Here is a 13,711-nt window from a genome sequence, read left to right as displayed (position 1 = left end):
GTATTAAAGAGGGCATGTACTGCATGGAGCACTGGGTGTTATACCAAAACAATGAATCGTGGATCACTACATCAAAAATTAATGATGTACTGTATGGTGACTAACATAACATAATAAAATTAAATTAAATAACTAATCCAGTTTGTGGGCAGAGCAACTGTTAGAGAAGGCATCCTAGAGGACGTAATGATTGACTTCAATCTTACAAGATGAATAGTTGTTAAATTAGTGAACCGCTATAGTTGAAGAAACAGTAAGAACAAGAGAAAATATCTGATACTATTGGAGCACAAAGTTCAAAAGAAATTTGAGATAGTGACACAATTTGATACTTAAAAGAAACTGTTAGGTAAGGCATCATTTCTCTTTGGCAGGCTGTGGGACACGAAGGAGTAAAACTACAAGTCAGAGTCTCAGGATCGTCGGTGGGACACAGGTAGAAGAGGGTGAATGGCCATGGCAAGCTAGTCTGCAGTGGGATGGAATCCATCGCTGTGGAGCAACTTTAATTAATAGCACATGGCTTGTGAGTGCTGCTCACTGCTTTAGAATGTAAGTCCTGAATGACTGGCTTGTGAATGACTGGCTTGTGAATGACTTGTAAGCAAAGTGCATTGGGGCTTGGCAGGAAGGAAATACCTCATGAAGTTGGAAAGAGATGAGTTTAATATAAAGATAAAATATACATCACAAAGAGTGGGACACTCATAAACCTTAATAAGAGGTTTAATAGCCTGGAAATGGAAATGGCATCAAAGTACACGGAGATAAATTATCCATTGATAAATAAATAATAATTTGTCAAAGGAAGCAGGAGTTTTAAAGAAGTTTTAAAATCATTTTTTGACTTTGAGCTTGATGTCAAAGAGCCATATCTCTCTGCTTTATATTTATCAGAGATGGGGATGGGAGATGGAAGGTTTGATCTCAGTGGGGAAATTTCACATGGCAAGAAAGAATTAAGTATGAAGAAATTTGGTAGTAACAAATTCAGCTGAGTAAGTTGACTAGTTGTATTCCAAAGAATAGAGACCTTTCAACCCAATGCAAAATGACTATGTACACAGGATAGTTACGTTTAGTTATATTTATGTGTAGCTTTTTCAGTTTTCAGAGAAATGTGTATGTTTGTGGGTAGGGAACATGGTGCATAGAATACATTTAGTTATTTCATTCTGTATAAAATATGCTTTCCATATATCTCTTGGAGTCACTGATTCCTAGAAATGTCAAAAAGCCCTAGGATCTGGGGTGAGTAACTCAGATGCAGAGTGGCATGTGTCTCCTAAAAAACATGCCACTGTGGTTTTTCTACCTGATGTTACTCCCGAGCCTGATTCTCAGATTAGAGTTTGTTTCTTTATATAGAAACTGTCATTTTAAAAAGAAAACTTATATTGACACCAGCAACCTAAATCGTTTAATATAAGTCATTACAGTAGTATGGTAAAGTGAAATTTATTCTTCGTACTTTTTCCTCAGGTATAAGGACCCAGACAGATGGACTGTTTCCTTTGGAGTAACAATAAAACCTCCAAAGATGAAGCAAGGCCTTCGAAGGATATTTGTCCATGAAAAATATAAGTACCCATCACATGACTACGATATTTCAGTTGCAGAGCTTTCTAGCCCTGTTCCCTACACAAATGCAGTACATAGGATTTGTCTCCCTGATGCATCCCATGAGTTCCACCCAGGCAATGAGATGTTTGTGACAGGATTTGGAGCACTGCAAAATGATGGTGAGCATCTGAAGAGAAATCAAACCATAGTAACCCAATTTGGTATTCTAAGGTATTTAAAGAATGGAATGTCATTATGCTAAAATATGTTGGTCAGTTGGTCATATGGACCTGGGCAAGTCAGACACTCTTTGTGAACTAGGTCATTTAGAAGACACATACATTCCTTCATTGCTTTAGTTTACTCTATCAAGTGCCTCCCTACTATTGTAGTAATGGTGTTTGGTAAGGTGTCTGAAATAGTAAATATGGCTGAATGTTTTACTAGGGAATTAACCACATAAGAGATTGGGGATCATTAATATACCCAATTGTGAAGATGCGAGAATCATAAGGTCACCATTCTCCCTACTGAAATTACATTCTAAGATTTGCCATGGGATGGAAATCACTTAAACAACTTGAGATTCTCTAATAGGTACCTATGTTTTCATTTAAAGTAGTTAGGAAATTTTTTCCCCCAAAATATGACTGTACCTGAAAAAAAAGACATATCCTAAATTGCCATCTCATCCAATAATTATGATTTTCTTAAGTTTATAGAATATATGTATATATGCAAATATAAAGACTATTTTCTTCCTTTAGGTGGTAGTCAAAATCATCTTTGGCAAGTACAAGTGGATCTCATAGACACTCAAACCTGTAACGAACCCCAATCTTACAATGGTGCCATAACTCCTAGAATGTTATGTGCTGGCTTCTTGAAAGGAAAAAGAGATGCGTGCCAGGTACATGGTTTGACCTATTAGTATGCTGCAGAATTTTTTGCTCACTTTTTATTTTGAAAACGTTATAGATTTATAGAAAGTTTACAGAGAGTTCTCATATATTCTTCACCTCATTTCCCCCAAACATGACATCTCACATTCCTATAGTACAATATAAAAGTTAGGAAATTGACATTGGTGCAATGTGTGTTTCTAGTTCAATGGTATTTTGTTACATGTGCAGAGTTGTGTAACCATCACTGCAATTGAGAACTATTCCATCACCACAAAGATCTCCTTTATAGTAACACTTACTTCTCTATCACTTTCTTTTTTTTCTTAAGTTTTGTATTTTTTGTATTCTTTGGTTAAATACCTCATAGTGCAATTGCTGGATCATAGGGTAGTTCTATTTTTAACATTTTGAGGGACCTCCATACTGTTTCCCAGAGTGGCTGCACCAGCTTGCGTTCCCACAAACAGTGTAGGAGGGTTCTCCTTTCCTCCACATCCTCGCCAGCACCTGTTGTTTCTTGTATTGTTGATTTTACTCATTCAGACAGGTGTGAGGTGATATCTCACTGTGGTTTTGACATGCATTTACCTGATGATGAGTGATGTTGAGCATCTTTTTATGTCTATTGGCTACCTGTATGTCTTCTTTGGGAAAATGTCCATTCATGTCCTCTGCACATTTTTAAATCGGATTATTCATTTTTGGGGCCTTGAATTTTATAAGTTCTTTATATATTTTGGATACTAACCCCTTATCAGATATGTCATTTGCAAAAATCTTCTTCCATTCTGTAGGTTGCCTTGTAGTTTTGTTGATTGTTTCCTTCATTGTGCAGAAGATTTTTATTGTTGAATAATTGATGAAGTCCTAATAGTTTATTTTTGCTTTTGTTTTCCTTGCCTCTAGAGACATATCTAGAAAGTAGTCGCTATGGCCGATGTCAATCCTGTATCACTCTTTCATCACTAATACCTGCCAATCATGAATCTGTTTTCCATCTCTACAATTTTGTAATTTTGGGAGTGTTATATAAATAGAATCATGCTTATGTAGCTTTTTAAAGAATTCCATTTTGATTTATCTATTAGTATTTTTGACTAGGTTATCTCTGTGGAAAAATTTTTGTGGTTCCTTTAAGTTGTATATACATAACTTAACACAATCTACTGGTGTTGAGATTTTACTAGTTCGAATGGAGCATAGAATAGAAAACTTACCTCCCCTTAAACCTCTTTTCCTTTCCCCATTTATAATGATAATATTGATGTAAATTTTAATATTTCCTCTACATCACATTGAGAACCGCATTAGATAAAGTTTTTGCTTCAAGTTCCAAACATAACTTAGAAACTCAAGAGTAGAAGGCAAGTTTATTTATTCATAATTTTGTTCTTTATTCCTTCCCCATTTTCTAAGATATTTTTTATCATTCCTTTTCTGTTTTAGAAACTTCCTTTAGCCTTTTTTTTTTAGTGTAGATCTGCTGATGACAAATTCCCTCAGATTTTCTGTGTTCAAATTCTTTATTTCTTATTCATTCCTGAAGCATAATTTTGTCAGATATAGAATTTGGGATTGGCAGTTCTTTTCTTTCAGTATTTAGATCATGGCCTCTGTGATTTCTGGTGAGAAATGTGCTATTACTAGAATTGTTTTTTCCCTGTAGATGAGCTGCCATTTCTGTATTGTTGTGTTCAAGATTTTTCTTTGTCTTTAGTTATCAGAAGTTTGATTATGTGTCTTGGCATGGATTTCTTTGGGTTATCCTGTTTGGGGTTTACTCAGCTTTTTTACTTATTTTTTATTTAATTTTTAAAATTTTTTATCAATAAATAAAATATCTTTACTCAGCTTTTTGGATGTGCGGATTTATGTCCATTGACAAATTTGGGAAAGTTTCAGCCATTATTTCTTTGAAAGCTTTCCCAGCCCCACTCTCTTTTTTGTATCCTCCTGGGAGTCAAATAATAAGAATGTTAGTTCTTTTGTCGCAGGCTCAGAGGTCCCTGAGCTTTTGTTTATTTTTCTCCCCCATTCCTGATTCTATTGCTCAGACTGGATAATTTCTTTTTTTTTTTTTTAAGATTTATTTATTTAATTTTTTTGACAGAGAGAGAGAGACAGTGAGAGAGGGAACACAAGCAGGGAGAGTAGGAAAGGGAGAAGCAGGCTTCCCATGGAGCAGGGAGCCTGATGCGAGGCTCGATCCCAGGACCCTGGGATCATGACCTAAGCTGAAGACAGACGCTTAATGACTGAGCCACCCAGGCACCCCCAGACTGGATAATTTCTATTATTCTATCTTCAAGATCACTGATTCTCTCTTCTGTCATCTTTGTCCCATTGAGCCCATCCAATCAGTTTTTTGATTATTGCATTTTTCAGTCTAATATATTCATTTGATCTTTCTGTATATCTGCTATTTCTTTGCTGAAATGTCTTATTTTTTAATTTGTTTCAAGCATAGTGGTAATTGCTCATTAAGACATTTTTGTCATGGCTGCTCTAAAATTTTGTCAGAAAATTCCAATATCTGTGTCATCTCAGTGTCAGTATCTGTTGATTGTCTTTTCTCATTCAAGTTGAGATTTTCCTAGTTCTTTGTATGATAAGTGATTTCCAGGTATATCTTGGACATTTTGAGTATTATAAGACTCTGGATCTTATTTAAATTCTTCTGTTTTAGCATGCTTCCTCTGACATAACACTGGATGGAGTAGGTAGATGCTATCTCATTTCCTACTCATCCTCCTTTGACACCCAGGTAGGGGAGAAGAGCTTTGTTACTGCTGGATGGAGGTAGAATTTTAGGCTCTGTATTAAGCTTTTCTGATATCACTCTGGCTGGGAGAACCTTGTTACTGCTCCCTTTGTGGCCTCTACAGACATCATGGGGTAGTGGCCTCATTACTGTTGGCAGTGGGTAAAGCCTGACTTTCCACTAGGTCTCCTTTGACATCACCCTAACTGAGTGAGAGAGGTAGGTCTCATTTCCCCTGGGTTGTAATCTATGCTCCCCAGCTGGTCCCCATAAGAAAGAGAGAGAAGAGTTTCATTATTACCTGGCAGAAATGAAAGTCTGGTTTCCAACTCAGCCTTCTCTGGTTGGGAAGTGGGCCTTCTTTTTTTTTTTTTTTTTTTTAAAGATTTTATCCATTTATTTCACAGAGAGAGAGGGAACACAAGCAGGAGGAGCGGGAGAGGGAGAAGCAGGCTTCCCGCTGAGCGGGGAGCCCAATGCGGGGCTCGATCCCAGGACGCTGGGATCATGTCCTGAGCCGAAGGCAGATGCTTAACGCCTGAGCCACCCAGGCGCCCCGGAAGTGGGCCTTCTTACAGCCTGGTATGGATAGAAGTCTAGGCTCCCTACTTTGCCTTTGCTGATGGGGTTGGGATGGGGCCACAGTTTTTTCTGTGTTTGGCTGAAGTAGAGCAGATATTATCTAAAAGTTTTTTATTCTCCATAGTTTGCCCCTTTTTTGTTTCTTTGACTGGAGAGAGAAAGCTTTTCTTGAGGCTTCTTTTTCATCTGTATCTGTTGGCAGGTTGCTAGATTGACTTTTTTTTAAGCTCTCTGTTCAGGATAAGTGGAGCAAAAAAGTAAATTCAGGGACCTCACTGTTGTGTCATTCCTTGAGTCCTAAGGTTCCTAGCTTTCCTGGCTTCTTCTATCTACCTTTCAGAATTTTTTATATTTATTTCTAAAGTCCAGTTTTTAAAAAATTAATTAGTTATTATCTTTTAAATTTAGTTTGGGTAAAAAAATAAGTAATTCTATTTTATCTTGGTCCAGAGCATAGACATCATTTTGAATCCTGCTTTTGCTTTCCAGTATATAGGCTAGCACCATCAATGTGACTTTGCCCACTGTGACAGCTATGACCTCTACATCTTCATTTACATTGCTGATAGAATCAAGGCCAATACTGATTCCTTGGGTACACCTGTAAATACTCCTATAATTTTAATTTCGTGATTTGACAGATCTTATGTTTAATGTGCACTCCTCTGAGCTTCAAACTGGTTTTTGAAATTACATGTTATTCTGTATGTTTTCCAATCTAGGTCCATACAGTGGTATATCATTCATTTCTAAGAATTTTTTTCAGTTTTTCATGTTTTTTCTCTCTTATATACACACTGAACCTATTTTTTGTTTGTTTGTTTGTTGTGGTTGTTGTTTGCTTTCATTGGTTTTACTTCACTTAATCCATGACCGACTTCACCATTGTCCATTCCCAACTTTCACCTCTGGGTCAGTCAATCCAGCATTTTTCAATCTGCTATATTAAACTCTTTCACCCAGTTGACCTTTCTCCACACTCCTGGCAAACACTCAAGATTAGTCTTAACTCATTGTGTTTCTTTGTCTCCTCTGAAGCCTTGATTATTCTTGGAGGAAAACATGGAACAATATAGATTGGTCCCATTACAAAATTCTACAGAAAACTCAGGTTGATCCTGTGAATAAAATACTAAAATAAAACCAATTTAATAAAAGTCACTTGAAAATATACACATAATCTTCATTATTTGCAGATACTGTACTTATGAATTCACCTATTTGCTAAAATTTGTTTGTAAACCCCAAATCAATCATCAAGGCACTTTTGTGATCATTCATGAACATATGCAGAGTGGCAAAAAATTTGAGTCACCCAATGCGCATGTTCCCACCTGAGGTCAAAAAAGGAGATGGACTGCCTTCTTGTTTCAGCTTTCACACCATAAACTTGTGTCCCTTTTTTGTTCCATTTAATGCCACATTTTCCTCATTTTTGTGCTTTTTGTTGGTGGCTTTGCTGTTTAAAATAGTCCCCAAGTATAGTGCCGAAGTAAAATACAAGAAGGTAGTGATGTGACTCATTGAGAAAATATGTGTGTTAGGTAAGCATCATTCAGGCATGAGTTACAGGGCTGTTGGCTATGAGTTCAACATTGATGAATTAATAATATATCTTAAATAATGTGTCTTTAAACAGAAACATGCATAAAATATGGTTACGTGTTGATCAGTTGATGAAAATATGACCAGAGACTCATGGAAATCAAACCCTTTATTTCCCCCAGGAGGCAATGATTCAGCATTCACTAATTCTGGGTTTATGGCTACTTCATAAAAAACAACTGCCGTGAATAGCAAGAATCAGTTGTATTTTATTTGGCTTCTTGACAGTCATAGAATCATAGTTTAGATATTCTAGATCTTCTGTTGTCTTAATCTCCTTCATCACATTTGCCTCTAACTTTACTAAAACTTGTGATTTTGCATTTGTGATCATCATTTATGATCTCCATTCAAATATCTCAGTTTCTATTTATGGCAACTTCCTTCCTAAAAGTCTGAGAGGAGTGCACATTAAACATACAGCTATATGCCTCTTTAGTATTCTAAATTTTTTATTACAGAAAATTTCAAATTTTCTGTATGCATAAGTAGAGAGAGCCGTATAATGAACCCCTATGTACTCATAACCTAGCTTCAACAATTACCAGCTCATGGCCAATTTTACTTTATCCTTATATATCTTAACACAATCCTCTCAACACTTCCTTCCCCACCCTATTTTTTCAGATCTTTTTTGAAGTAAATCCCAGATGTCATATAATTTCATCTGCAAATATGTCCTCTACTGTACAATGCCACCTCTATGATGGTATTAGATGTTAATGTTCCTTATACATTTGGGGAATTAAAGAGAAGGAACTAAGTTTAACTCTGTGATTACAAAACCATGCTTTCCTATCTCTGGAAACCATTTTTTTCCTCTCTCTGGTACCAGTTTTTATCCCCATTATATGTCTAGTGTCCACAATTTTTTAAAAATGTTTTATTTATTTATTCATAAGAGTCAGAGAGAGAGAGAGAGCCAGAGGCAGAGAGCCTAGCAGGGAGCCCGATGCGGGACTCGATCCCAGGACCCTGGGATCATGACCTGAGCCGAAGGCAGACCCTTAACCATCTGAGCCACCCAGGCGCCCCATAGTGTCCACAATTTTTGACACTTGACCAGTTCCATATATTTTAAAGATCTCAAAAATCATCAGTAACATCATATGCAAAAATCTTTCCTTGGATCTCCTACTCTTTCTCGCCTCAGTGCCATTTGGCTATTTCCTCTTTCTTAAAATATGATTCTTCTTTGGGTTCTATGATCCTGAAATATGCTGATTTCCCCTCCTCTTTCTCCCATCATTTATTTCTGGTTCCTTATTTTGGTTTCTTTTTCTCCCCCCCCCCACCTTAAGACTCACTATCCATCAAGACTCAGGTCCTAGGTGAAATTTTTCTCTCTTCTCTATATACTCCCTGAAAGAAACGATCTTTTCTCTGAACTCAGCTTTCCCTTTAATGACTTCCAAAACTACATAATCAGAATTAAACTCTTGCCCAATTCAGTCTCACACTTCCACCTACTCCGAAACCATTTTCATTTATAAGTTTTAATGTTTAGTATAAGACTAAAATCTGTGTATGTGCCATGTCAAACTCAACAGGCATTATGAAACATTATAGGCATCCTTTGAAGATATTGTGGGTTCCATTCCAGACTACCACAATAAATTGAGTCAAATGAATTTTTTGGTTTCTCAGTATATATAAAAGTTATGTTTACACTAGACTATAGTCTATTAAGTATGCAATAACATTGTTTAAAATAACCAATGCACATACCATAATTTAAAAGTACTTTATTGCTAAAAGTTGCTAATCATCATCTGAGCTTTCAGTGAGTTGTAATCTTTTTGCTTCTGGAGGATATTGCCTCAGTGTTGATGGCTGCTGACTGATCAGGGTGGTGGTTGTTCAAGGTTGGGGTGGCTGAGTTAATTTCTCAAAGTAAGACAATAATGAAGTTTGCCATTTAGATTTTCCTTTCATGAATGATTTCTCTATAGCATGAGATGCTGTTTGATAGCATTTTATCCACAGTAGAACTTATCTCAAATTGGAGTCAGTCATCTCAAACTCTGCCACTGCCTTACCAACTAAGTTTATATAATATTCTAAAACCTTTGTTGTAATTTCAACAATCTTTACAACATCTTCACTGGGAGTAGATTCCATCTCAAGAAACCACTTTTTTTGTTCATCCATAAGAGGCAATTCCTTGTCCATTCAAGTTTTATCATGAAATTGTAGCAATTCAGTCCCATCTTCAGGCTCCACCTTTGCTATTTGCACCACATCTGCAGTGACTTCATCCACTGAAGTCTCAAACACCAAAGTCATCCATAAGGGTTGAAATCACCTTCTTCCAAATTCCATTTAATGTTGATATTTTGGCCTCTTCCCATGAATCATAAATGTTCTTAAAGGCATCTAGAATGGTGATTTCTTTCCTGAAGATTTTCAATTTACTTTCCAGATTCATCGGAGGAATCACTCTCCATGCAGCAATAGCCTTACAAAATGTATTTCTTAAACAATAAGACTTGAAAATCAAAATTACCCCTTGAACCATATGTTAGCAGGCATGAAAACAACATTAATCTTTCTGTACATCTCTATCAGAGCTCTTGGAGAACCAGTTGTATTGACAATGAGCAGTAATATTTTGAAAGAGATTATTTTTTCTGAGCAGTTTTTCTTGACAGTAGACTTACAAATATTTTGTAAAGCATGTTGTAAACAGACGTGCTGTCATCTGGGCCTTGTTGTTCTATTTCTAGAACACAGGAAGAGTAGATCTATCATAATTCTTAAGGTTCCTAGGATTTTTCAGAATGGTATGTGAGCATTGGCTTCAACTTAAAGTCACCAGCTGCATAAGCCCCTAACAAGAGAGTCAGCCTGTTCTTGAAACTTTGAGGCCAGGCATTGACTTCTCCTCTTTAGCTATGAAAGTCTTAGATAGGATCTTCTTCCAATAAAAAAGCTGTTTCATCTACATTGAAAATCTGTGTGGGGCACCTGGGTGGCTCAGTTGGCTAAGGGTCTGCCTTTGGCTCAGGTCATGATCCCAGGGTCCTGAGATAGAGCCCCACATCGGGCTCCCTGCTCAGCAGGGAGCAGGGAGCCTGCTTCTCTTTTTCCTTCTCCCTCTGCTGCTCCCCCTGCCTGTGCTCTCTCAGGGTTTTTCTCTGTCAAATAAATAAATGAAAATCTTAAAAAAAATAGAAAATATGTTGTTTAGTGAAGCCATCTTCATGAATTATCTTAGCTACATCTTCTGGATAACTTTGGTGCAAATTCTACATCAGCAGCTACCTTGTCACCTTGCACTTTGGTGTTATGGTTACAACTCCTTTCTTTAAATCTCATGAACCAATCTCTGCCAGCTTTGACCTTTCCTTCTGCAGCTTTCCGAGCTTTTGCAGCCTTCACAGAATTGAAGAGAGTTAGAGCCTTGTTCTGGATTAGGTTTTGGCTTAAGGAAATGTTGTGACTTGTTTCTTCTTCTATCCAGACCACTAAAACTCTCTCCGTATCAAAAGTAAGTCTGTTTGGTTTCTTATCATTCATGTATTCACTGGAGTGGCCATTTTAATTTCCTTCAAGAACTTTTCCTTTGCATTAGTAACTTGGATGTTTGAATCAAGAGGCCTAGCTTTCAGCCTATCTCAGCTTTTGACATGCTTCCTCATTAAGCTTAATTATTTTTAGCTTTTGGTTTAGAGTGAGAAACACACAACTTTCCTTTCACTTGAACATTTAGAGGCCGTTGTAGAGTTATTAACTGGCTTAATTTCAATATTGTTGTGTTTTTGGGAGTAGGTGGTGGAGCAGTCAGAACACACACATTTATTTAGTTTCCCCTCTTTTATGGGCACAGTTCATAGCACCCCAAAACAATTACAATAGTAATATCAAAGATCATTGATGACAGATCACCACAGTAAATATAATAATGATGAAAAAGTTAAAAATATTGTGAGAATTACTGAACTGTGACACAGAGACACAAAATGGAAAAATGGCACCAATAGAGTTGCTCGACAAAGGATTGCCACAAACTTTCTATTTGTAAAAAATACAGTATCTGTAAAGTGCAATAAAGAAAGCATAATAGGGGCGCCTGGGTGGCTCAGTTGGTTAAGCGACTGCCTTCGGCTCAGGTCATGATCCTGGAGTCCCGGGATCGAGTCCCACATTGGGCTCCCTGCTCAGCGGGGAGTCTGCTTCCCCCTCTGACCCTCCCCCTTCTCATGCTCTCTCTCTCTCTCATTCTCTCTCAAATAAATAAATAAAATCTTTAAAAAAAAAAAAAGAAAGCATAATAAAGTGAGGTATGTCTGTATCTGTTTTTCCATTTTCAAGTTTCTCCTTTATGTTACTGGGTTTCATTATTGTTGAAGTCTTCTTTTACTTTTAGATCTTCTTCACATATAATCATTTAAGTCTTAGGAGATATTTTTCCCCTTTACCATGTCTTTCAAATGTATCTCTGTCCCCATTCTTTCTGTTTAACACCCTAGTCTATTCCTTCATTACTTCATATCTTAATCACTAAATTTGCTTCCTGGTTTGGCTTCCAGTTTCAAAAGTTTCTGTTATGATATGTACATTCTTGATTAAACTTCCTGTTTCTCACTAAACCACTCACTAAAAAGAACAGGATTTATGGAAAAATAGGGCTAGAGACAGACCAACAGATCCCTCAAAGTCTCTGCAACTTTGTACCCAGAGAATTAACAACAGCAGCAAAATTGTATCTTGAAAAATAGCTTGGAGAGTGTGGGCAGGCAGAATGCCCAGGGTGGCTGGTGGCTGACTTAGGGTTTGTTAAAAAATGCACAGAAATGACAGAGTGGAAGTACCAGCTTGCTGGGGCTGAGACAATGAACATGAAAGGGTAACCCTGAGCAGAGGAGAAAGTGCAACCTGCCAGGATCCATGAATGGAATGAGGCTGTGGTGTGCTTCTCTGGCAGGGGAAGTCCAGGGCACAGGCACTTTTTAAATACTTTCTTTAAGTAGAACCCCAAGGCTCCCTATTTAGTGGGAGGTCTGCTCCTCCCTCTCTCTCTGCCCCTCCTCCAGCTTGTGCTCTCTCTCAACTAAGTAAACAAAATCTTAAAAAAAAAAGGGGGGGAGCCCCAAAGACCTCTGCCTGTGCAACAGCTCAGGTGAGAGCTTTTTCCTCTTCTTCTGAAGATTATAATTCTACTCTCATTATTCTGGCTTCCCTGCTGAAGACAAAACACATATAAACCATCACAATCTCTAGCTTATACTGATATAACTCCCCCATTCACCAATCATGTGTAAGCTAACTAGTTTTAGCAGGACAGACTATCTTTTGATACTTGTTGGTGGACATCACCTGATGCAACTTGCAAGGTTGTTAAGTACACTGCTTTTTTCCTTAATTACTTTTTTCTCAGACTCATTTGCACCTTTCTCTTAAATAGATTTAAATTTTGTGATCTCTGGAATCTTCTATTTCTTCATCCTAATCTGCTCTGCTTTCATATAGCTTTGGGCTTCAATTATCAAAATGATTTATTTGTATGCTACCTGAAGGCAAGGCCCATGTATTTACACTCTTTTGACATCTCCTATGACTTTGAGGGTATGGGTAAACACTTATTGTTAATTGATTTAAAAATTACAGACACATTATTACAAATTCAGTTACCATTAGTATTACTTAATATTTTTACATGAACAAAAGAAATTGCACAAGGAAGTTAATGTAATGCAGGGGAAGAAATCTGGGCTTTTGAGTTAGATTGCTCTGGATTCAAATTCATTTCTGCCCCTGAATAACATGTACCATCAGGCAAATTACTTAATTTCTGTGAGTTTTGGTTTCCTTATTGCTAAAATGGAGAAAATGAAACTTCACATTTTGTTGCCAGAATTACATAAGTTAATGAGATAATATGTAATTAATTAAGAGCTCCATAGAGTGCTGAACATTTAATGGGTGGTCAATATTAGAGATCCCAGAATTTTGAGGAAAAATCAGCCTGTACCTTGTTTTTATGACCTGTATAAAGAAACAGCTCTTTAGAGTTAACAAGGCTTAAACAATTGGAATTTCTGGTTTTAAATATGTATTTACTAAGTTCTGATTTATGCCAGGCTCCATGCTAAGCACTTTATACTTACTGTCTTACATAATCTTCAAAATTATCACTGGAGGTAGGTATTATTAAGACCATTAAATATGTAAATTAAAGGTCTTAGCCAGCTGGAAGAGCCAGACTTGAAATTTAAACCCAGGTGTCTGAGTGTAGTGTCTGTGCTTTTTATCAGTAATAGACTCACCATTCTTTTGGGAGCTATGTCACACT

The 13,711-nt window shown here is 37.0% G+C and overlaps 1 protein-coding gene across 1 annotated transcript in view; it reads left to right on the top strand.

Moving 5' to 3' along the window:
* Positions 1 to 13,711, top strand: part of LOC112835819 (transmembrane protease serine 11E-like) — a 78,692-nt gene that overhangs the window by 64,476 nt on the left and 505 nt on the right. Inside the window, exons 9-11 of the mRNA XM_073891255.1 lie at positions 375 to 552; positions 1,483 to 1,742; positions 2,331 to 2,473. Coding sequence (XP_073747356.1) covers positions 375 to 552; positions 1,483 to 1,742; positions 2,331 to 2,473 — 581 coding nt within the window. The remainder of the gene's footprint in view (positions 1 to 374; positions 553 to 1,482; positions 1,743 to 2,330; positions 2,474 to 13,711) is intronic.

The sequence above is a fragment of the Callorhinus ursinus genome, unplaced genomic scaffold, assembly GCF_003265705.2.
Source record: "Callorhinus ursinus isolate GAN/ISIS: 27379988/994484 unplaced genomic scaffold, GSC_fseal_2.0 scaffold4, whole genome shotgun sequence".
In the NCBI taxonomy this organism is placed as follows: domain Eukaryota; kingdom Metazoa; phylum Chordata; class Mammalia; order Carnivora; family Otariidae; genus Callorhinus; species Callorhinus ursinus.
This window is presented reverse-complemented; position numbering and strand designations above follow the sequence as displayed.